The 21,467-nt window shown below is 32.7% G+C and overlaps 5 protein-coding genes across 7 annotated transcripts; 2 read left to right on the forward strand and 3 right to left on the reverse strand.

Annotated features, from left to right (window-relative positions):
- Positions 1-376: 376 nt before the first annotated feature.
- LOC126781254 (GATA zinc finger domain-containing protein 10-like) lies at positions 377-3,267 on the reverse strand. The gene is made up of 2 exons (XM_050506152.1): positions 3,256-3,267; positions 377-3,151 (listed from the first exon to the last, which is right to left on the reverse strand). Exons 1-2 carry the CDS (start codon positions 3,265-3,267, stop codon positions 395-397), a joined length of 2,769 nt encoding a protein of 922 aa, XP_050362109.1. The 3' UTR covers positions 377-394.
- A 6,128-nt stretch (positions 3,268-9,395) lies between these two features.
- LOC126771330 (uncharacterized) lies at positions 9,396-13,806 on the reverse strand. The gene is made up of 6 exons (XM_050491182.1): positions 13,652-13,806; positions 13,286-13,457; positions 11,798-11,919; positions 11,505-11,601; positions 10,501-10,583; positions 9,396-10,149 (listed from the first exon to the last, which is right to left on the reverse strand). Exons 1-6 carry the CDS (start codon positions 13,689-13,691, stop codon positions 9,620-9,622), a joined length of 1,044 nt encoding a protein of 347 aa, XP_050347139.1. The 5' UTR covers positions 13,692-13,806; the 3' UTR covers positions 9,396-9,619.
- A 367-nt stretch (positions 13,807-14,173) lies between these two features.
- Positions 14,174-15,150, forward strand: LOC126768446 (14 kDa phosphohistidine phosphatase-like). The gene is made up of 3 exons (XM_050486509.1): positions 14,174-14,319; positions 14,433-14,626; positions 14,745-15,150. The coding sequence occupies exons 1-3, from the start codon at positions 14,256-14,258 to the stop codon at positions 14,937-14,939; spliced, it is 453 nt and encodes a 150-aa protein (XP_050342466.1). The 5' UTR covers positions 14,174-14,255; the 3' UTR covers positions 14,940-15,150.
- A 379-nt stretch (positions 15,151-15,529) lies between these two features.
- LOC126770848 (2-(3-amino-3-carboxypropyl)histidine synthase subunit 2) lies at positions 15,530-18,850 on the forward strand. The gene is made up of 6 exons (XM_050490453.1): positions 15,530-15,874; positions 15,951-16,063; positions 16,362-16,582; positions 17,123-17,329; positions 17,962-18,221; positions 18,326-18,850. The coding sequence occupies exons 1-6, from the start codon at positions 15,731-15,733 to the stop codon at positions 18,758-18,760; spliced, it is 1,380 nt and encodes a 459-aa protein (XP_050346410.1). The 5' UTR covers positions 15,530-15,730; the 3' UTR covers positions 18,761-18,850.
- On the reverse strand, positions 18,773-20,357 carry LOC126770858 (coiled-coil domain-containing protein 124). 3 transcript variants are annotated; one of them, XM_050490472.1, is made up of 5 exons: positions 20,196-20,357; positions 19,883-20,047; positions 19,629-19,808; positions 19,328-19,434; positions 18,773-19,161 (listed from the first exon to the last, which is right to left on the reverse strand). In XM_050490472.1, exons 2-5 carry the CDS (start codon positions 20,039-20,041, stop codon positions 18,978-18,980), a joined length of 630 nt encoding a protein of 209 aa, XP_050346429.1. In that variant the 5' UTR covers positions 20,042-20,047; positions 20,196-20,357; the 3' UTR covers positions 18,773-18,977. The 3 variants fall into 3 exon arrangements, with proteins under 3 accessions (XP_050346429.1, XP_050346421.1, XP_050346436.1); XM_050490464.1 differs by lacking the exon at positions 20,196-20,357 and adding an exon at positions 20,137-20,155; XM_050490479.1 differs by lacking the exon at positions 20,196-20,357 and having other exon boundaries at positions 19,883-20,063.
- Between the last annotated feature and the right edge of the window lie 1,110 nt (positions 20,358-21,467).

Below are 21,467 nucleotides of genomic sequence, written 5' to 3' on the forward strand. Positions count from 1 at the left end.
ATTTTCTTGCTATTCTTTTTGATTAAATTGTTTTTGAACATAATTTCTTCAGAGTTGCTGTGACTGTCACAATAGCGTATAAAATGGATCAATATTTTTTGTTATTTACTACGGTCGCTGACTCTGTTGAAGTTCTATGTTTTTTTTTACTTATTTGAAGCGCATTTGAAGTTAACTAAAGAAATAGAAATTGTCACGTATTATATCAACAGAGAAAGTTTTATTGCATAAGTCATCGATGTAATCTAAAGTATTTATTTAGGTTAAAAAAGCACAAGAAGTAAACGAATACAAAGTTTATAGAATTTTATTATAGAATTATATATAGAACTTTAACGACTAGCCTTAAAAATACGTTACAATTAGGTGTATGAAATAAATAAAATGTATGCTATCAACTTCCCGTTTTCCCGCCTTTGGAACTAGTTTTCTTCAAATACCAATTCGTCTTGTAAATTTTTTTTTTCGATTCCACCTTCTCACTTTTAGGACTATCGTTACTAGCCATCGCGGCTAGTTCACTATCTAGTAAGCGTGGTAATGACAAAGGCTCAAATCCATATTGATATTGCGGTTCTACGAACTGAGTTTTACTTTTATATAGCTGATGCGGTCGCGTGTCGTACGCGGAATTATCTCGCGGCGCTTCCTTGGCGTAATTATATTCCTCAAAATGTGGGACAGCTCTATATTTAATTAATTGCTGTTTTTGTTGGGGCTTTGCATGATATCCGTAAGAATGTAAGGTCGTGAATTTCGCTTTTTGATTTTTATCCTCATTGTCACTAACAAAATAGTGATCAGGCTTCTGTTGCGTATACGTTTTATAATAGTCTTCTTTTTTCTTGTATCGATCGAGAAGACTTTCGGGTCTACTCACTGCATAATCTAAGAAATATTCCTCCATCGTCTTGTCTCGGGCATCTTTATATTGTGATCGTGTTTCTTTTGGATATTCATCACCATCTGCCTCATATTGACGTAATGGACTTTTTTCTACATTATAATCCTTATGATACCGAGAGGCGCCGTATGACTCAGGGTTATAAATTTCTTTCTCGATATCAACCGAAGGTGCATTGAATGCTGGGAATCCATAGGCTGCATCTTTATAAGCTTTTTCAAAATCTTCTTCACTTTCCTCCTGTTTTTTTACCATTTCCGCCATTAACTCATTGTTTGGTTTATGAACTTCAGAAGTGGTTCCCTCTTTAATAATAATTCGTTCCGTTTTTTCGCGCACAACAGGCATTGACGAATATTCATAATGACGTTGTTCATTTTGTGGTACATGCTGATTACTGTGCTTACTATGATGATGACGATTTTGTTGTTGTTCAGAATGAACGGAAGCGTGAGGCTTATGCGTTGGAAGTATTGTTATATCTTCCTCATATTCAGGAATGATAGGTTGAAAATGCTGCTCATCATTTTGTCTCGATTTATGAGAAACTCTTTGGTGCGCACTGTGATCAACTTCAGAAGAGCCATCGTTAGATTTATGTATATACGTTTGGTCTCTTTGCTCTGGTCTACTGTAATAGTGCGTTGGTACATCATTGTAATATTCTTGACGATTATTGTCTTGTACAAACCTCGGGTGTACTTCCTCTTTTTCAGTTTCTTCTTCTTCAGAACTATCTTCAGAAGACCCTTCTTGATTTTGAGTCGGAGATGGACGACGTTTATCGTTATGTTCTTCAGCATTGAAATTATAGATAAGCTGTTTTGGTCTATCTTCATTATTCTCATAATGCACTTGTTTGTGTTTAACCGGTTCATTAGAATTATGTACAAAGCTGTAATGTACTGGCTTCTTATCAGTTTGTTTTTCATAAGAATAGTGTACGGGTTCGTTTTGAGTTTGTTTTTCATAACTAATATTCACAGGTTCAGATTCTGTCTCTTTATTATAGCTCATTTTTTGTTCTGAATAAGTTTCTTTGTAATTAGGTGAATTTATTTCATAAGAAATTTCAGGCCTTTCATTAGGATTTTCGTGGGAAACACTTGGCTTCGGATGCACTTCTTCTTCATCTCTATTATCGTTTTGAGGTGGTTGTTTTTTCTGCTTCTTTTTCGGTACCTCAATTTTCGGCTTTGCCTTTATGAGTCCACTATCATAGGACTTTGTGTTTTGTACTACGAATTCCATCTGATGTTTTTTAACTTCATTGATTTCGGGTAACTTTTTATATGTAACTTGATTTATTCTTGGCAAAAAATGCTGCACTTGGGGCACTAAGGGATTTTTAAACGTCAAAGGTTCTAGCAAAGTCAAGTCTAGCAATGGAAGTGGCGGTTTGGTAATCAAATTAACTATAGTTTTCTTTCCGTTTGTCACTGTAGTAAAACTTGTTTCTTTTGGGGCTTGAACAAACTGCAGTTTATTTTTTTGGGCAATCTGTGGTTGACTCTGTTTATTATTGTGATTACTAGCTGCTGATGAAATTTTATGTTCTTCTTGTATGCGTTGGAATTTTGGTTCATTCTGCAATTTATTGAAATGTTCTGCGGTAAGACTGTTAACGTAAACATTCTTATTGCTAGAGGGTTGTTGTTGCGATAATGAATTTCCATTAACTTGATAAGGCACTGACGACGGAGAAAAGCTTCTGACATTGTTCGCATATATAATTGGCTGCGATGCTGTATATTGATGTATAGTTGAAGGGGTTAAGGTCTGCAAATGTGGCACTCTTAATTGAGTCTGTCCAAAAAAATGTGGTGTTGCTTGCCCATACTGGAAGTTATGTCCAGTGGCGACTAATGGTTGACTGAGGTGTGCTGGAAGGTTTTGTAACTGCACATATTGCTGAGGAAATGTCGCTTTGTATGCTACAGTCTGTGGAGCTTCCACGAATCTTTGTCCATAAGAATCCTTCAGAAAACCATTTGAATTCTGCACTACAACGCTTTCCTCCTGAACAGGTATCATTTGATTGCTTTTTGGCGCCAGAAACGTGGGAGCATGAAATGAATAGGAAGCGTAAGGGGTTGCACTAGCATAAACACCGATCGGAACATTTCTATAGAGGCGAGGACCACTTTCAGCACTTATATTGTCTATAAATCCAACACCGTATGCTGTCTCCACGGCTTTTGCTGATGTTTGACTTAACGTCAGCCAGCACAAGACTGCTAACAATTCCTGAAGAAGAAATAAAATATTTTAAATAACTAGTGACTATATCTATATTGTATAAAATACTAAAGTATAACTATAGTAACAATAAATTTTATAAATTAAATTACCTTTCTCCCCATTATGGGTGATGTTGTTAGCAAGACAGAGGGAGCGGCACTGCGCCGGCGCGTCCGCCTCGCGCACTTATATTGATCAAGACACACCGCGGCCCATTGGACTTTTTCTAATGCCACCCTGTTATATCATCGATACTTCATTACTTGAGTTCACACAGATACAATTAGAACTATCGCGTTTGAAAGAACATTGCATAAATGAATAAGTTTATTCACGTTAAAAGTTAAGGGAATTATGCCAATCTTCGTATATGATTTAGCAAGTACATTAAATAAGTAACGACAGACAGGACCAAATAGCATGCTCTTTCCTAATATTTATAATTTTTAACTTTGTTCTTGATATCCTTAATTTTTTTACATAATAATCAAAAGTATATATCAATCAATCAACAGCCAATCGTTGTCCACTGCTGAACATAGGCCTCTCCCAAGGTGCGCCAAAGCTCCCAAATAAAAAGTATGTTATGTATATATGTAGATTTTTAAGAAGAGAGACTTTTTTATAACAGGTAGGTAAGTGGATTAGCAAATGAGCCAGCTTTATGGTAAATGGTCACCACCGCCAAAAGGCATTGACACTGTAAGAACTATTAATCGTTATTTACATCGCTCATGCGCCAGAAAACTTGGAATCTGAAAAGTTATATTATATATAATAGATTATAGTGCCTGTACATAATTGAATTACGCAGGCTTACACGCCCTTCAAGTAGTGTTGTTTGGCGATAGAATGAGTAAATAGTTATCTAGACAGACTTGCACAAAACCACAAGTTTTTTTTATTTAAAAAAAAAAGTAAATAGTGTCGCATCTATGTTTCATTAAAACCATTTCGTTTCATGCCATTCATAATTCTTACTCGTACTTTATATAACTTATAATTATCCTCTACTCTTTTCAAATCCGTTTATGTAAACCGTTATTTGACTAACAATAAATAATACACAATAACAAAGTTAGTACTTGTTACATAATCAAGTTATTCAAATTGTTATAGCTACAATTGGATTTGTCTAAAATATAAAAAAAAGATATTTGGGCTTCGTAACCGCAATAAATGCAATAAAATAAAAAACAAAATTTCTATAATTGAATTGAATTTGTATGTTTATTAAATCGTATGCTATTGCGGTATCTGGTAAATATCATTAAGTGAATAAAAATATATAGGTATTAAAATACAAAAAATAATCCTGATGAATCTCGTCATGGCTCAGTTGCTTTATACCTAATTGGAAATTTATCGTTACACTTGCTTTGAATTTCAAAACAGCTGAAAACGACATTTCTGTTAAACGAGCTGCAATGTTCAGCTTGAGGTCAGGGCAGTAATCCTGCACTTTCACTATATTGCGGGCACCCGTGACCGAGTAAAGAAAGCCGGGAAAGTTAAGGATATTGCCTTACATTCACACACTTCTTCATCTAACCGGATAATGTTGCAAATCGGACTAATGTTCACTCGCAAAACCACAACTTCTCGGTTTCTGTTATTATATTAAAATACATTTTACACAATATTCTTTTAATTTTTTTTAGATATGTATTTTTTGTTTTTACTAAATGACTAACTACGTATATACTTTTATATTTAAAATTAATTAAAAACGTAGACTAACACTGCTCTGCGGGATTCCCTCCAGCGCAAGTTTCCGCAACGAATTGGCGGTAAATTTACATGAAACATTTCAAAATTAAACGTTATTGATGTTTAAAGAAATTCACATAAATAAAAATGTTATTTTATTTTATTGTAAGCAAAAAATATTAGATGAGTTATTAAATTTATTTATTTCGCGAATTCTTCATTCCATACCATTACATTGTGAAATAGAAACTTAAAATAAAAAAAGTGTTGAATTGAAGTGTTTTTTTTCGAATAACAGTTTTTAAAAAAAATGTAAGAGGTAATTTGACCATGTTGGCACAATTCAGTTCTCCGATGTTGCAGTTGTCCATTGGCGGACGTAACCTGAAGGTACTTGTATTTGCACACACACTTATCCACTATACAATAATAAAGACCGCTCAGTGAGCTTATCTCTCTGTCGGATCAGTATCGCGGTTGAAATGGTTAGGACACCATAATCATCATTATAATTATTGCCATACTATGCTGGGTACAAATATAAATGGGCGTTTCATTGCCTGCTGGACCTTAGCCCGGAGGTCTTAACCTCCTCTCCCTTTTGAGGAGAAGGTTTGGAGCTTATTCCACCACGCTGCTCCAATGCGGGTTGGTAGAATATACATGTGGCAGAATTTCAATGAAATTAGACACATGCAGGTTTCCTTACGATGTTTTCCTTCACCGTCAAGCACGAGATGAATTATAAACACAAATTAAGCACATGAAAATTCAGTGGTGCTTGCTCGGGTTTGAACCCACGATCATCGGTTAAGATTCACGCGTTCGAACTACTAGGCGATCTCGGCTATCATTGCCTTGGTACCACAGAGTACCTATTACTCTTAGCGGAGCTTGCGACTGACTTCGCAGAAGCTGACTATGAATTCCAAGGTTCAAAAAACAACAACATCAAATTTAAAATTCTTCTTTATTCTATATTAACAACTTAAACATTAATATTAACTTATTTTAATTTTCAATTTTAAAAAGTGTACTGTGGTCATAAACGGTCATGATTTTATTATTTACTGCGTCATGAGATTCTTGATAATATTGATATGTTTAATAAAATAATATATTTTAGAAAATGTTATTTTAAGAAATAATAAAATTATTTCGTTTATCGCATTAAGACTTCGACTGTAGTATGAATTAATTTTTAAGCCGAATTCGATTGTGTAAATAAAAATTAACAACACAAAAATAAAAAAATAAAAACCAAAATAGTAAAGTTATATAATTCATAGCAATAATTTTATTGAAGCTGCTATGAACTAATTAAGAAATCGTTTGAAATATTTCAAAATTTTACCTATAATTAATAAACCATTACGCTCATCTACTTTCATACTGTAAAACGTTAGAAAATTAAACTCACATGTACAACTAAACCTATACAACGTAATGTTAACACACACAAACATATTGCTTTTATATCGTCATGTTTACTTATTAAATTAATCTAGTAGCCTTTATTAGATAAATACCACTATATTTTTTAATAATATAATTAAAGAAAATAATCATATGATCTAATGATCACCGACAACAGTAACGGCCTTACTTATAAACGCTTCGCGGATGATTTATTTAAGCCCCGATTTCTCCCTTTCTATCATAAATGATTTGACATTCGAAAGAAGAAGACACAGCATTGTTTAACAATCACACGATACGCAACGTTTATAAGTTACGCCGTATGTGTTCACCGCCATTAAACAGTGGCACCGTGAATAATATTAGTAAGGTTTTTTGTGCAATAAAACAAAAATATCTCAGTGGATATAAAATGTATAAAATACACTAATGGTAATTGTTTACGTAGATATTAAAACTGTGCAAATCCTCAAAATTACCAATTCTATTGTACAGACAATTTCTAAATCGAACTAATATAACATGAATTAAATACTTTCTATCCCTTCAAAACTCACACGTGAGACAGAGATAGCGATAGCGAACAGAATCGGTAATAATTATAGCACCCGAGATTTTATACATGGTATGTTTTTTTTTAATTTAGCACACACATGTTTATATAAAATTTTATACAAAATTTAAAATATATAACTAAAATGCAAACACGTTTATCGACGAAACGATTTTGTTTTTTACTATATTAATAGTATATGTAATATTGGGACACAAGTTGAAATCGTTTATCATTATACTATGTATATGATTAAAAATACAGTAACTTTTATAATAACATAGTATTTGACTAGTATGTCGTAAATATTTTAAAAGCAAAGTGGTCAAATGATAAATACAATTTATATACAGAATACAAAAAGTTTCTTAAAAGAAGTTTCTATTCATTTCATTCAATCCACGAATTAAGTTTATATCCTATTCCAACGGCAGGGCATAAATAAACAACTTGGATTGAATTGACATAACGTAGAGATCTAAAATAATCTATGGTATTAATTATGAATTCTTGAAAACTGACATTTCGGACGTAAAAAGTGGATATAAGTATATTTATATATATATATTTTTATAAGAATATATATAAATATACTTATAAGTATGGATATAAGTGGAATGTTGTAATTCAAATAAAGTTATATTAATCAAGAACTTTTTGTAGTGCATAATATCGCAGAGCGTTTAGTAATTCGCATGGAATATAATTGTAAGGTTTGTTAATCTTTACTTCTGCCATTGGAATATAGTAAAGTCTACTGTTTGTACGCCAGCACCAAGTGTGTGCAAAATATCAGAACAACTGATTTAGAGGGAACTGGTTTGAATTCGAAGTTATAAAAAAAGCTTGTAATAATAAAATGAAGATGAAGAAATTAAATTTTTCCCTAAAATGTAATAGTCGGGCGAAGTTGTAAGGATTCATTCAAAACCAGAACGAAAGCTAAAATAAACGTAATATTCTATTTCATTTAGAGCACCTTTCAGTTATTATAAAAAACAACAGATAACAAAAATTATGTTCATATTATTTGAAATATAATAAAACCTTCCAATGTCGAGATGTATGGTAAGATGTTAAATGAATGTTTACAAATTATTTTTAGTTTTTGAAGGAAATATTTTTTAAAATAAATTATCTTAAAAAAATAAACTAAATTTTTTTTAAAGGTTGAGCTTCGCATACAGCCCACGACATAACATATAATACATTCAAATTAATAATTATTATTGCTCGTATTCTATGAGGAAACCTGCATGTGTCTAATTTCACTGAAAATCTGCCACATATGTATTCCACCAACCCGCATTGGAGCAGCGTGGGGGAAAAAGCTCCAAAAATTTCCCTAAAACAGGAGAGGCGGCCTTTAGCCCAGCAGTGGGACATTCACAGGCTGTTACGGTTACGGTATTCTATGAGTCGCGCATCGTTCATCCGATTGAATTGAAACTTGAGACGCGGTTGTGTGACCGGGAGTACCTTTCGCATACAAGAGATGGTGCGCGAGGCGTATTGTATCGGATAATCGAGTATATATACAATAAAGTTAAGATGCGACGCTTGCTAGTTTATAATAATAGTGAACTTTAAAGTACGCATCACATATTATTTATTTTAAATGATGTTGAATGGTCACCACCCATGGACATTGGCGATATAAAAAATACTAACCATTCCTTACATCGCCAATGCGCCACCAACCTTGGGAATGAAGATGGTATGTCCCTTTTGCCTGTAGTTACACTGGCCCACTCATCCTTTAAACCGGAACGCAACAATACTAAGTACTGCAGCGTTATTTTTATACATTATTATTATTTCTTAATTAAACTACAAACATAAAAATACGAGAAGACAGCGTTATCGGTTTTAAATTATGTACAAGGTAATTATCGAACCATACTGCCAATTGCCAATGTTGTATACAATCTCTATACTAAACTTATTTGATAGGATTTAAAATAATTATATCTCTTTCTAACGACTGATACTAAAAAAGGAGAGCAACTCTCTTAGCTAGTAGATTAGAATTAGTGTACAACAGTATTAGCAGTATTATCAGTGTGCCGGCATTGAACAAACAGTCAACGAATATACAATAATCTTATATAAACTATATATATTGGTACATCTGTGTGAGATATCGAACAGTGCAAAACCATGATAGATGGCACATATATGTATTTTGTTCATAGAGAAAGTTTCAAGATGATGCTACAGGATATTATCTTTTAAATCATTAATTCCATTGCTGACAATATACATGGCTGTTTCTTTAGTTCTAGTTCTAGCATTATATAAAATGATTAAAACACGACTTTTTATCTATTGTTAAGTTATTTATATCGATATATACGAACGTGTGTTTCTGTTTTACGTTGATATTAAAATATTTAATGATTATTATATTAAAAATTGACACAAACTCAACATACTCTGCCGAATCTAGATCCAAGTGATGAAACGTTGAAATCTTAGAATTTACTTTCAAATTTGAATGATCTTTAAAGGCCGTACTTATAAACGTTGCTTAGAAGGTTTTTAGTTAAACACATTCTCTCTTTCTGACATCATTGATCTGACATTCGAAGGAAAAAGACAGAGTATTGTTTCAATATCGCACTCTAAACATTTATATGTAAAGCCATTTGCAAATATTTTTAAATTCTATTTATTAATAGAACTTTTTCTCTGTATACACCTTTTACTCTCAACTCTCACAAAGCTTTGCAACAACCTGCTTCCCAATAGACAACCTGCTTTCATATATATTTATCCATTAATTCGATACATCAAGCGCCTAATCTATTGAAGACATTCCGATTTATTAGAAACTTATTTTTAGTTTGATCTTTAACACCGAGCCGCGCTTTGACGCCGTTGTTACTCTCGGGCATAGACAGTCGCCTCTCGGGCTTGTTGAAGACCGGCGAGAACTTCTGCTTGGCGGGAACTACACCTTTCTTGCTCGTATCGATTTCTTTATACTCCACGTGACTGGAGAATTTGACTGACTTAGTTTTCGCGAGAGCTAATTTTTCTTTGGCACTGACCGGAGTTTCATCGGCTCTCATGGTGCCGACGGCGATCTTCCTCACGTTGTTCACAGAGGTTGTCACGGTGAACACCTTCTTGGTAGGCGGCACACTTTTCAATATACCTTCGTACTTAAGAGCGTCTTTCTCGATTGGTACGATTGGAATCTTCTCCGAGTCCTTGTTGCCGAGCCGGGAGAAGACCTTTTTGTTGACTACTTTTTGCGGGGCTGCCTTCACAGGTTCCGAGTTGCCGAGTCTTGCGAATACCGTTTTGCTTTGTGATCCTGTAAAATATATATACATGTCTGAAGTGTTATAAATATTTATACAATATAATAATAGTGTTTTTAAGCAATCTACGATAATAATTTTTAAACTTTATCGACTTGTCAATTTTTTTTACAAATAATGTGGTAACGCATCTGCCTTTCTCAGGGGCTATTGTACTGCACTGTAAACATTTGGGGCAACATCATGTATCGACTCATTGTTTTAAACCCCTTATGTATGCTAAATAATAGTTAATATCATATCATCACTAACATAGTTTTTAAGCTTGTAACTAACACTATGGATATTTATCTGTAAATAATATGTTGTAATTCCCCAACTTCATAAAACCATAGTGTACTGACCTTCTTTTTCCATTTTGCTTGGCTGTGGTGGCGAACCGAATCGAATGAGACGCGCCTTTTTTATACTCAAGTCGTCCGAAGACCTGCAGAGTTAATTTTTTTTAATTTTAATAAATAGAAATATCTATACCATATACTTATCTTATTATCTTTTATTATTATCTTTTTACTGCTGTTAGAGCTTTGTGCAAGCTCATCTGAGTAGGTACCACCAACTCATCAGATATTCTACCCCAAAACAGCAGTACTTGGTATTGTTGTGTTCCAGTTTGAAGGGTGAGTGAGCCAGTGTAATTACAGGCACAAGGGACATAACATCTTAGTTCCCAAGGTTGGTGGCGCATTGGTGATATAAGTGATGGTTAACATTTCTTACAGTGCCAATGTGTATTGGAGTTGGTGACCACTTACCATCAGGTGGCCCATATACTGGTCGGCCTTCCTATTCTATAAAAAAAAAGAAAAAATTTACAGATTCAAGACGATACAGATATATAGATAACGATACATATCTCCCGACGCACGGCAAAATCAATACACACAGCACAATGCCTGCTATTTTAAATGATCAAAAATACATTAGGAAACTCCGTGAACAGACCCTCGAATAGTCTTTGGTTTGTAATAAGAACATTTAAGACCTGGTGTTAACTGCAACTCCATGACAAACGAAGATTTTTTAAATCTGTTTTAAAACCAGTACAATGTTTTGTAATTATACAGACAGTGCCGGTAGTGTTTAGAAGGAAGTAATCTAACATAAATTATGTTCAAATAAATACCAATTCACAGCGCAAACCTTAGAAGAATTTATACAAAATATTCACAAATTACAATCTATAACTTTCTCGATAACCAATCTGCCTGGTTTTAAAAAACGGAATGAATAAGCACAATGCAGTTTCTGAGATTATCACGAATATACATATATATAGATGCGGCGGAACACTAATATATTTTAGGTACAGCTTGAATGAAATATAATTATAAAACGTATTTCTTACATCTCAATAGATTTTCTTTTTATCTGCGGAGCTCGTACTGGTGAGGTTTCTTGAATTTGCGGGTTTCGAGTGTAGCGCTCCAATATACGACTCGCGGCTGTGAAAAGGCATCACTTGAAAAATCAATATAATGACATGTGTGTAGCATGCAATTGCGGATTTACCAGCAGGCTGAATAGGCTGGAGCCTTAGGCCTTGTTAGTATTTCAGTACGGAAATAAGCCTTCAACACGTCTGTGAATGGTGTCTGTTCATAGTTGGGGCATGCAACACGTTACAAAATGTCAACTTACGAGATGTGGGCTGTGCTACTGTTGACCTGCCAGTGACAGCAGCTACCGGCACTTTATTACTAACTGCTGTCGTACTTAACACTCTGTCTCTAGCTGTGCTTTCGTGCACCTGTTTCGCATGCCTGTAATTAGTAACAGTTTATAATCAGATCGAACACAAACACAAGTCCCCTAAACTGAAGTTTATTCCAAATACATGAGGAGTAAAGACAAATAAAAAACTTCGACATTGAATTGACGCAATATCATTAGTCGAGATTTTATATAATCTATGATATTCACTATGGATTCGTAAAAAATTTTAAAGTTCTGGAAGTAAATTTAAAGTGGATATAAGTAGATTAGCAAAATAGTGCCGTATTATACATAACAATATAGTAAACGAGAACTTTGCGCAGTGCAGCATGTAGCACAACTATTAGCAAATGTATGTTTTTTTTTTTTATAGAATAGGTAGGCGACGAGCTTATGGACCATCTGATGGTAAGTGGTCAGCAACGCTCATACACATTACCATTGTAAGAAATGTTAACTATCACTTGCATCGCCAATGCGCCACCAACCTCGGGAACTAAGATGTTATGTCCCTTGTACCTATAATTACACTGGCTCACTCACCCTTCAAACCGGAATATAACAGATAGGTCCTTTCATTGGAATAGGGTATACAGTCACAGTAGCAGCCTGTGAATGTTGGGCGAAGGCCTCCTCTTCCTTTTTGAGGAGAAGGTATGGAGCTTATTCCACTACGCTGCTCCAATGCGGGTTGATGGAACACACATGGGGCAGAATTTCATTGACATTAGAAATATGCAGGTTTCCTCAGAATGTTTTCCTTCACCATATAGCATGATATGAATTATAATCGCAAATTAAGCATATGCAAATTCAGTGGTGCTTTTCTGGGTTTGAACCTGGGCAGGAACACTGGGCCATCTCGGGTTGTGTAAAGCTAATATATAATAAGTTCTTTTTGTAACATTATGCAGCCTATGTCAGATTATCTGATTAATCTCATTCATAGGGAGTTATATATTATGTTTTATAAAAATTTAATCTAAGTTGACTGTTGGTATTCTACCGCAAAACAGCAATACTTGATATTGTTGTGTTCCGGTTTGAAGGGTGAGTGAGCCAGTGTAATTACAGGCACAAGGGACATAAAATCTTAGTTCCCAAGGTTGGTGGCGCATTGGCTATAAGCGATGGTTGACATTTCTTACAATGCCAATGTCTAAGGGCGTTTGGTGACCACTTACCATCAGGTGGCCCATATGCTCGTCCACCTTCCTATTCTATAAAAAAAAAAAAAACTCTAATTTTTAATGGAGAAACCACTGCCCACTGTTTAAGTACTTCTTGAAGCTAATAATATCATTATACACAACTAAAAATTAAAGTTTGTAATATAACTATTTAATTATGTATAGATAACAAAACCTGAAGAATGGCTGTTGGTTGTCATTATGATTTGTAAAATCAGCTCACCGTAAAATAGCAATTATGTCTCCCATTCTAGCAATCCCCATGTCTCTAAGATACTCCTTATTCAGATCCAAAAGCATATCGTTCTGAATTCTGTTCTCCGTAAAGGTGAGGGCGTACGTTGCAGCTACTTCTGAAGGTATACCCGCCGCCGTAAAGAAGTTAACCCACAAACCTAGAACATTATATAGTAAATTCATCAACATGTATTGAATTACCACAGATGAAAATTATCATAGTATAAAGCAAAGTAAAAATACTCAAAATACTTTTACGTAAAGATCATCTTACAAAATATTTTAACCAAGGCTAATAATATTCGTAGGCGGAGTGAGAGAATTGTAATAACAATAATATATATATTCTCACCAGTAAGGTTCGGATCCATTCTATTTGATACAGCACTCATATTTACATGTAGATATCAAATCACATGTATTCAACTAAAGTTGCTATGATTTCGCATAGAAGAAACTAAAAATCTAAATTTATAATCTACTCTCAAATAAACATACACCTCCTCTAGGAAGTTTATTCTATTTGACAACTGACTTGACACAAACCACAGAAAATAAACATACACATACCAGAAAATATTTTTTTCTTGATTTCTTTGTGTAAATTATTATTGACTTACTTTAAAAATTCAATACATTATATTGGTTTGAAATAAAACAAATATTTAACGAAAAAATCAACACTAAAAAAATGTAATACTAAAATGAATATTTAAAATTATTTAAATATGCCATATAAATATGAAACCCTCAAAATATTTATATTTTTATTACAACGTAATTCATATTATTAATATTTGCTATTAAATGTATCATTGAATTAATAAACGATTGGTACAGATTGTTGTCAAACTTGACAGATGAATGTCAGCGTTATAACACAGAAACCTATTATAAAACTGCTTTTGCAATTTGCACATGCATTTGCAATTACTTAATTTATATAGTTATTATTGATGTTGAAAACGGTCACTGTCAGCTGTTTTAAAGTCTTTTCACCATTGTGTTACTCTTTAAAAGGTAAATATTATATGTTAATATTTATATACACTGGTTGTATCATTTAAAATATCAAAGAACGGCCGGTATAGAATGTCTTCTTTTAAATATAGACCTATACTTATTTTTTTTAGCTTCGAAAATCTCTAATTCAGTAAGAGTTATGTCCATTGCTACGAATATACCTCTTGTGGATATTGATCCTACTGGAGTTTTTAAATACATATTATTGAATGTATACGAAAAAGATAAAGATGCCGCACAGCCTCAAGTGACGATTGTAAGAGGCTACAAAAGGTGCAACTATCATTCTGATATTTATGATGAAGTGAGTATAGTGATTGTCTTCCAACTGTTTTGACCAAGATTATCATGCAATTATAAAAATGTTCTTAATACATATTACAAAATAAGTAGTAATACAATTACATCAATTTATTTTTAAGGTGCAAGCAAAGCTCTCTGCATTAGACTGTGAACCTTTAGGTGGAGGCAGAATATCTCATGACCCAGAGAATAAGAAAATTCATATCTATGGCTATTCTCAGGGCTATGGAAAAGCAGATCACGAAGTCACAGCTAAACTAGTCAAAGAAGCATACCCTGGTTACACAATAACTATAAGTGATGAAGGGTACTGAAAAAAACTACTAAATATTAGATACTATTTGTTTTTACTTCAACTAAACAAAAATAATAGTTGGTTACTCTAATAAAGTATTTGTTTTTTCATAATATAATTGTATTCTTTTCCAGCAATCCAACATGTACATGTGAAAACTAATTAAAACTGAGCATGCCTGTTTCTTATAAAATATTTTATTTTATAATTTTGTAAACACTGTCATACATTTTTTTTTCTTTACAAAATGAAATGCAATAAAAATATTATTTATTATCTTTTTTCTTAATTTATATTTTTTTAAGTTTTTATTTTATTCCTTTAAATCAACTTTAAAAAATTCAATCTAGGGGATTTTATAACCTTATTTATAACTATAATGTAATATTTACATACAGCTATTATGTTAGCTTGATATGATTGTATATTAATAGAAAATTGCATGGTTCCTGCAGAATGACGTTAATTTTTGTAGAACTATTTGCCTTTTACCGCATTAATGCTTTTTTGTGAAGAGAATATTTCATAGATGTCAATATTGATTTGACATAATATGTCAATATTGATTTGACATAATATGTCAAATGTCATTCCGATTTGAGACTAAACTCAAAGGCGCAAACTTGGTTAAACCTTCGTTTATGTTATTAAATGTTATTTCAATGAATTCCTTGTCTTGTGGCTAACCCGTAATTTTAGTTACTCTTAAAACGCATTACTTATTTTTAATTAATTAATAAAACCTGGTAAGAAGTTAAGAACTCGTTGAGTAAAAATAATTTGTCTTAAAAAGTGCAATATAGCGTCGCAATGGCTAATTTTACAACAGATGGAAAAATATGTATTGAACGTGATTTGGAAATAATAAACAAACAGTATGAATATGAAGATCTCATTGCTCGATTCAATATACTAGAAACTTGTAAATGGGTTACAGATAATAATTATGCTAAGGTAATTATGAAATGTATTTAATAGTATGCCCTAGAAGTGTTAATAAAATAAATGTAAACATATATGTATGATCTAGGTGTGCCTACAATTCCCTGATGATCTTCTCAGTGTGAGTGCTGCTATTTATGAGGAAATCAAAACAAGAACAAATGTTGATTTATACATTCTCGGTGACACTTCTTATGCAAGGTACATTATTAACTAATATCATCACATATAGTATATTTTTTACTGGAGCTTTGTGCAAGTTCGTCTGGGTAGGTACCACCCACTCATCACATATTCTACCGCAAAACAGCAGTAAACTTGGTTTTGTTGTGAGAGAGCCAGTGTTGCCCGCCCAAGCCAGCCCAAGGTTGGTGGCGAATGTCTATGGGTGTTGGTGACCACTTACCATTAGGTTGCCCATAAGCTTGTTCGCCTTACTATGCTATAAAAAATAAAAAATTAAATTAGGTAACACTATAGCCTGTTTTCAAACTTTCAGCTGTTGTGTGGACTCAGTAGCAGTCCTGCATGTTAAGGGTGATGCAGTAATACATTATGGACACTCATGCTTTACCAAAACTAACATTCCAGTCTTTACAGTACTACCTAAAACACAATTAAACTTTGAAATCACTGAAAAAATATTATTAGAAAACTTTAAACGAGATGAACATGTTAAATTATGTCTGTTTTATGATGCAGAATATGAACACAGCAAAGGTAATTAATGTTTTTTAAGACCAACTCAATTATTAACTCACATGATGCTTGAAATGATATTAAAAGAAAACCTATTTTCATTTGAGGTGAAATCAATTTAAGTCATTAAATGATCAAGTTTCTATTAGAAAGTTAGAACTTTGAGCAAACATTTTTAAATAATTTAATACTTTGGTTGGGAATTAGGATCAATAATATTAAGATTTATATTAAATAACTTAAGTTTTTACCTACAAAAAGTTCTTTATATAATATTGTATAGAAATATATGCTTTATTTATCAAAGAATTTATTTGTATTATTATTATGAGGAAGTTGCAAACCTTACTATTGAAATCACATTGAATCAACAAAGTATGAAAATAGGTTTAATTCTTTTCTTGATTGACTAGACTTATAAGATTTTATAATAGATTAAAAAATATGTACTTACTTATTTACCTATTGTAATAAAATGATTAAATATAAAGATGAAAAAATTAACAACAATAAAATTTCAGTCAAAATTTCTGTTATATTTAACACTTACTTTTGATTTAGATAAAATTGCTAAATTCTGGTTTGAAAAATATCCTCAAAGCTATTTAGCATTTGTGCAAATCCAAGAATCAGATAAGAGAACTTTAGGAAGAATAATAAAAAATAAAAAAGATGAGGATGTCTCAGTGGAGACTCTCACAGAATGTATATGTATCCATATTGGATCAAGAGGACAGACCTTATTCAACTTTACTGTATCAATACCAGGTATTAATGATTTTCACTAATTGTGAAGCTTAAAAAAATATATTTTCATATGATAAATTTATTTTATTATTATATGGCTTGTATATCCTTACTTCTTTAAATTGTGACAAATTTAAGAGAGATCATAATAAAATTCATCATTAGAAAAGCCGAGATGGCCTAGTGGTTAGAACGTGTGAATCTTAACCGATGATCATGGGTTCAAACCCGGGTAAGCACCACTGAATTTTCATGTGCTTAATTTGTGATTAAAATTCATCTCGTGCTTGACGGTGAAGGAAAAGTTCGTGAGGAAACCTGCATGTGTCTAATTTCATTGAAATTATGTCACATGTGTATTCTACCAACCCGCATTGGAGCAGCGTGGTGGAATAAGCTCTAAAACCTTCTCCTCAAAAAGGGAGAGGAGGCCTTGGCCCAGCAGTGGGACATTAACAGGCTGTTACTGTTACTGTTTATAATAAAATTAATTAAATTGTTTATTTAGTATGTTTTTATTATTCTGCCATATTCCTGGGGCAGAATTAACTTTAATATGAAATAATATGCTTTTTTGTGCAGTAATTATAATTATTATTTATTAAAAAGTTTTTGCTTAGTACTTACCTTTTCATTGCTATTTATTCTTATAGCACTCAAATGGTACTTACTAGATCCAAAAAACAGTACCGTTGATAGCCTAGAAGACACTGTATGGTTCAAAAGAAGGCGTTTCTTAGTAGAGAAGTGCAAAGATGCCAATGTTATTGGTATCTTGGTTTGTAAGCTGGCTGGGGATCAAACTAAAGATATAATTAGTAGGATGAAGCAGATATGCAAGGTCAATGGAAAGAAAAGCTATATAATTTCAGTTGGAAAACCAAATGTTGCAAAACTTGCAAATTTTCCAGAAGTAATTATTAATTATTTTTAATTTTGTATAATATATTATGTGGTATAAAGGAGATATTCGAAAATTTTGAAATGAAATTAATGTATAAATATTTTTTATTACAGATTGATATTTATGTGATGATAGCTTGTCCAGAAAATGATCTTTACAACAACAGGGATTTTTACAAACCCATAGTATATCCATTTGAATTAGAATTAGCATTGAATTCAAATAGAGAATCATTTTATAACTATCATGTAACAGACTATGATGAGCTACTGCCGGGCAAGAGACATTACTGTGATATAAGTCACGTAAAGGAGGCCACTGATGTAAGTCTTATAACAGGCAATATAAGAGAAACAAAAATACAAAGTGCTGAAGAAGGTAGCATGGATTTAGCAGTAAAGCAAAATTGGGCGTTAGAAAACATAGGAAAAAATCTACAAGAACGATCATGGAAAGGTCTAGAACAAAAGCTTGGTGAGACAGAAGTAAAATCAGCTGAACAGGGTCGTAAAGGTATTCCCCTGCAGTACAGCAATGAACCAGAATAAATAAAACAACAATTAAGATATTTACAATATTTTATGTTTTTTTGTTTTTAATTTTTAGATGCTAGTTATACAATAAATTATTTAGACATCCAGTGGGTTTTTATTGCAATCATATTTTGCAATATTAATAACAAAGAATAAATCAACCAAATTGACTTCAATCCTAGGCCAATTTAATCTGAAATAATACATCAGTCTCTCTATCCCACTCTATACATTATACTTTTTGATTAAGAGGATTCTGCGGAGACTTTAACCACTCTTTCCTTAACATCTGCTTTAGTTGTGATAGTCTTAGAGTTGGATTTTCTGCTTTCAACCTTGGCAGTGTAACTTCTTCAAATGCTGTGTAAGCAGCCTTTAACCTCTTCTCTGGATGCTTGTCTACATCAGTCTTATCACTGAAATATTAAATAGATTATAAAAATAGACATACTTATTTTAAGGTATAATTAGTAGTGGTACTTGACAAAAACAAGTTTAACCAAACAAAAGTAAAGTTGAATTTTTATTTCTCACCGATGTTGTCTAGGATAGAGTAGAAGAAAAGGCATTAGTTGAACTTACGTAAGTATAGAGATAGCTTCCTCAACAGACTGGGCAACATCACCATCAATTTGTAGCCTGTTGAGATTCTCAACCAGTGGGGGTTCCTCCACAACAACTTTGGATGGCTGTAAGATAATTGGAATATCAATTATTTTGTTTGCTTTTAATGTATGTAACTTGAAGGAAGTTAATAAGAAATATTTCTGTTATAAAATAAGTATATGTATAAAAATTTAAGTATCTACTTTAAACAAATTTAAGCTTCTTTAGTAAATAAGTATGTTAATTAAATTTTTATGAACTTTTTAGTTGTACTCACAAGAGGTTTCTCTGGTTCTGGTTTGACAGTTCTTTCTTTCATCTGTGTAATTTGTGCACGGGTAATTTTTGGTGGTGGAGGGGCGACTTTACCCTTCAAAGACTCCATCTCTTTCTCCAGAAGAGCCTTTGCTTCAGCTTTCTTCTGAAGTTGCTCAAGACGCTTCTTTTCTTGTTCTTCCTGTCATATTTAATTTAATAGTAAATAAAATAAATTAATAAATAGTTAAATGTATACAATTAATATGGACCAACTTTTTTCTGTTGTTTTTTTTTTAGCTTATCATCATTATCTTCCCACTCGGCATCCTCGACTATTTTCTTAATTTTTTGCTCTTTTTCCTGCTTGCTATTTTCTTTTCGCTGTCGAGCAGCCACAGCTTTACTGTTCTCGCCTGCAAATTTCTTGGGCATTTTGGCCTGAAAATTGTTGAAAAAAAACACGCCTTGTAATTCTTGGTTTATACCGAATACATTTAACCTACAGTAAACAAATAAAAAATAATTACATATACTTCATGTATTGTCACGTAATAAAACATAAAATAGTCAAAAATATTTTGCTTACTTAAGGTTTATTTTGTATTAAAAAGAAGGTAACCAATCTGAGAATATAACTAAGAGTAATATTAGTACTAGGCGATTTTTCAGATCGTTCCTAAATTTGACAACCCGCAGTCGACAGTCGACACTAGCAGGCAGATGTCAATAGGTAGTCCAGTGTTCACAACCTAATAAAAGCCCGGGAGTTATCGTAGCAGGGCCGTAAAATTATCGTAAATGGATCAAAATTATCGTGCATCAGGATAATGATTATAATGCATAAAAGACCACAATGATATGTTGCTTTATTTATTAGTTTAAATCAGTTGTACACAAAAAAAAAATGTATGTATATGAACAATATTGTAATCAGACAAAACGTTAACTTGGAGGTTTTATTCCACATAATAAGTAAATAAATGACATATGACATTATAAAAGAATAAAGACTAAATGAGGTTTAATATCACTACATTCAACCATACATTAATTTAAAACATAGTCTTGAAGCGAATAGGAAGTCTGTGCTCTCTATTTGATCTACGTAAATTTGATTCCTCTTCTGATGAACGAGAGTGACCTATTGTAGTTGGTTGCTCTTCTGTAGATTCATAAGTTTCACTTTCAGGTGAAGAAGAATCAATAGAATCGGATGCACTATCTTCCCTTGCTGAAGAATTTACTACATCACTCGATATTTCATTGGAAGATAAATTATAATCAGTGACTATATCAATTTCTCAATTATTTTCACCTAAAGGTGCTTAATTGCGATTTGACGCGTTAGTTTCTCTCCCATCTGACAAACGAACGTGAGAATAATCAGGATTTAAGTGAAGCAGGTCTACCTCTTCGACTAGCGGTTGATATTTACTGTTGTGATTGAATCTTCGCATAAGAGCATGATCTGAACGAATTAACCAGCTCGGCACAGACACACCATATGCTGATCTTCTAGTGTGCACAAACATTCTTTTATGCGGCGTGCAATTTGTAGCAGTACAAAGAAGAGAGCGGATTGAATGTAACGCTTGAGGCAGGGCTAATTATGAAGATGAGCTTATTTTTTTATGATCTCAAAAAATCATATTTAAAATAGAAAAAACACTGGCGAAAGAATTTTTACGATATCTGTAAAAATGTTTTTTTTACAATTTTTTAAAGTTACGAGTTCTTAAATTCTTTTCTGGAGCGTACGATCGACGCGCGACGTCACATCGCCCAACGTCGCTCGCTCGCCCATACAATTACGACAGTATTTTCGCGTTATTCTTGATTTTATTTATATTTCGGTTAG

The sequence above is a fragment of the Nymphalis io genome, chromosome 1 (assembly GCF_905147045.1).
Source record: "Nymphalis io chromosome 1, ilAglIoxx1.1, whole genome shotgun sequence".
Lineage (NCBI taxonomy): Eukaryota > Metazoa > Arthropoda > Insecta > Lepidoptera > Nymphalidae > Nymphalis > Nymphalis io.